The sequence below is a fragment of the Micropterus dolomieu genome, unplaced genomic scaffold (assembly GCF_021292245.1).
Source record: "Micropterus dolomieu isolate WLL.071019.BEF.003 ecotype Adirondacks unplaced genomic scaffold, ASM2129224v1 contig_10205, whole genome shotgun sequence".
Lineage (NCBI taxonomy): Eukaryota > Metazoa > Chordata > Actinopteri > Centrarchiformes > Centrarchidae > Micropterus > Micropterus dolomieu.
Window position 1 is genome coordinate 1 of NW_025739191.1, and position 3101 is coordinate 3101.

General features: G+C 40.7%; 1 protein-coding gene across 1 annotated transcript; it reads left to right on the forward strand.

The window, feature by feature from the left end:
- Positions 1 to 226: 226 nt before the first annotated feature.
- On the forward strand, positions 227 to 1260 carry LOC123965573 (DELTA-sagatoxin-Srs1a-like). Its single transcript, XM_046042051.1, has 3 exons — positions 227 to 288; positions 392 to 471; positions 670 to 1260. The coding sequence occupies exons 2-3, from the start codon at positions 404 to 406 to the stop codon at positions 1079 to 1081; spliced, it is 480 nt and encodes a 159-aa protein (XP_045898007.1). The 5' UTR covers positions 227 to 288; positions 392 to 403; the 3' UTR covers positions 1082 to 1260.
- The last annotated feature ends 1841 nt before the right edge of the window (positions 1261 to 3101 follow it).

Below are 3101 nucleotides of genomic sequence, written 5' to 3' on the forward strand. Positions count from 1 at the left end.
GGTCACTTCACAGCTCGGTCCTGGTCTCAGCTGGATCCCTGAGGAAGATCAACAAGAGACTCTGAGGCTCCACAGCAGGTAGGACGTCCTCCTCACTGAGAGGCTGTGTGTGCACTTGAGCTTCACAGGTCACTAACTAACTAAGTAAGTAACTCAGCAGCCAGCCTGACTGGTGCAGTCCTGGACTCATGGAAACATGAAGTGAAAGGCTGCAGCTGGTTCAGTCAGCATCTGTCCGAGCAGAAGGACAGAAAGATCAGACACATCCTGTCCAGTGTTGCCTTCAGGGTGCGTCTGACAGAACAGAGACGCTGTTAGAGTCACTACAGGCATTTCACTTTACTCCCATGAAGTCTGAACAGTCTGTCTGCTGCTCTGTCTCCCTCTGCAGGTTCAACACATCATGGCAACCCGTCAGTGCACCGTTGAGATTGACAATAAGTGCTCTGAGTACACCTTCTGTAACCCGCAGTGAGTTTGTTTCTCTCTGTGTGTCTGTTCTTACATCATGGAAACCTTTTTTAAATGTTTACATGAGAGTATTGATATCAGCTGCAACACATCCTGGACTGCTGTCTGTACTGGATGATGTGTTTCTGATATGTAGAAAACAGTTGACTCTCTCACAGTGTCAAAGTCTTGACGTCTCTTCCCTGTCCGCCTCCTCAGGGTGTTCACTTACAGTGGATCCTATGAGAAGCCTTTGCCACCAACTCTCGGCCCCTCTGAATCTTGCAGCGCTCTGTTCATCAAGACTCCGAGCACAGCGTGTGGAGCTGTTGGAGTCTTCACCTATGAGCTGCAGAACAAATCCACAAAGAAATGTGATGGGAAAATGGCCGTCATGTACTCTGTTCCTTATGACTTCAACTTCTACTCTAACTATTACGCAATGGGCATCTTTGATGTGAATACAAAGTGTGATTACGACCTTTATAAAGAGATGTATTATGGGGCAGGGGCAGTGTTTGTCAGACGTGAAGCTAAAGACAGTCTGACTTACAAAGGCAAAGATGTGACCATCACAGCCACCATGTCAGACAGTTACACACCTGTCATCAAGGTGCAGGTATCTAACTGAAGCTTCCTTAAACTCTTCAGATCCTCTACATTGAACCAGTAATCCCAGTTGGCCCACTCAGATAGAAAGTCTGGTTCTGTTTCATCAGGTCCCTTTTCATTCTCTACGTTAGTTTCTCTTTATATATCTGCTGTCTGCTTAGATGCTGAACTTCGTTTCCTTGTTCTGGCACTGACTGTGTGTGATGACAATAAAGATGAATCTGATCTACTAAATATTTGTGTGATAAAACACATTTTGTTCATCTTAAAACTAAAAAACTCTGGAAACATGCAGCGCTGAAAAAAGAAAACACAAAGCAGAAATAGTTGGTTTAATGTCGGCAGCTTTCTTTGTGTAACACCAGTGAAGAACTATTAAAAAGCAGCCTACATAATATCCACAATTTATGAGATAAACACAGTATTGAAGCTGTCATTCTCAACGTCCACATGAATATTAAAATCCCCTACAATAATAACTTTGTCCGTTTTAAGGACTAAAGTTGACAAAAACTCTGCAAATTCAGATAAGAATTCAGAGTACGGGTGTCGGGTCGGAAATAAGGACCGGCCGGGCCAGTGGAAGACCTGGTGCCTACCCTAACCAACGTAATAAACACAATAAAATTACTCTATTAGATCTCTTCTTTAGTCAAAAACTGCGTAGTCAAAAACTTCACTGGAGACGGTCAAGAGTCGGTGCAAAAGAGTTTATTCCAATAAAGGACAGATAAACCCGAGCAAGATCCCTGCAGGTCTCAGGATGGAACTGAGTTGGTGGTCAGCTAACATCGCCATCACCTTCAGCTCCACCTTATCTCCTCCTTCCAGGTGGGCGTTACACCTTAACTCCACCTATAGTGTTCGCTGACCACTCCTCCCCTTTGGTGAATTTCTTATCCTCTACTGCCATCTAATGGCCTTTTTCTCGTACTGTTTTACCAAATTAACCCTTTCATTAATGTCACAATTTTCACCTTTTAGCTATTATTACATGTAATTATTGTTACAATTTATCTTTCTTTATATTTTTGATATTACTGGATTAGAAATTCACCAATGTTTCAACTTCAGTCTCACCAAATTTTTTAAAAGTTATACAGGCATAATTTGACACCATTAAAACTCAAACACTTATAATTGTATTTTTTAAAAGAATTAACAAGGAATAACATATTTGGTACATGCATAACATGATTCAGTGAATAAGTACATGATTCAACAATGCCAACCATGAGGGTGCTGTGTCTCATACAAATTTAGTTTCGGCAGCGCAAAGCTTGGTTTCATGCAGTACCTGGCCGTACCTTGCAGTACCAGGCGCAATTAATTACAATGTGTCACGATCTCATTCTTGGCCTCAGTTTGCCATGATCTCAGGCCTGGCGTACGTGACTTACAGCAGGTGCCTTACTACCATTGTGTAGGTTAGGGTTGGATAGGTTTTGCCTGCGCGGCCTGAGCAGCTGTTCTGCTCATGTTGGCACATTGAAAAGGCACATGTTCATAAACACACAGAGTATAAGAATAAAATATGATAAACACACAGAGTATAAGAATAAAATATGATAAACACACAGAGTATACGAATAAAATATGATAAACACACAGAGTATACGAATAAAATATGATAAACACACAGAGTATAAGAATAAAATATGATAAACACACAGAGTATAAGAATAAAATATGATAAACACACAGAGTATAAGAATAAAATATGAGTTGGTGCATACTCATTAAACATTCAGTAGCTAAACTTTACACTGAAAGAATAACAGCAGCGGTCAACACCTTCTAAGTAATTATAACATATTATAAACCAACAAAGTGTATAAATATGGAAAAAGAACCAATCAACCAATCTAGGAATTATTCAACACGAGCCAGGTGCTCGGTACACTATAACGAAAAGAATTGGTTGCAGTGATTTCCAACTTGGGTGCGAAAGACTAAGAACAAGACTTTCAAATGAGTTATAGTTTAGTTTAGGTTTAGAGCTGATTAGTAGGCTAGAGTGGAAGATAGCTGCAACTCCA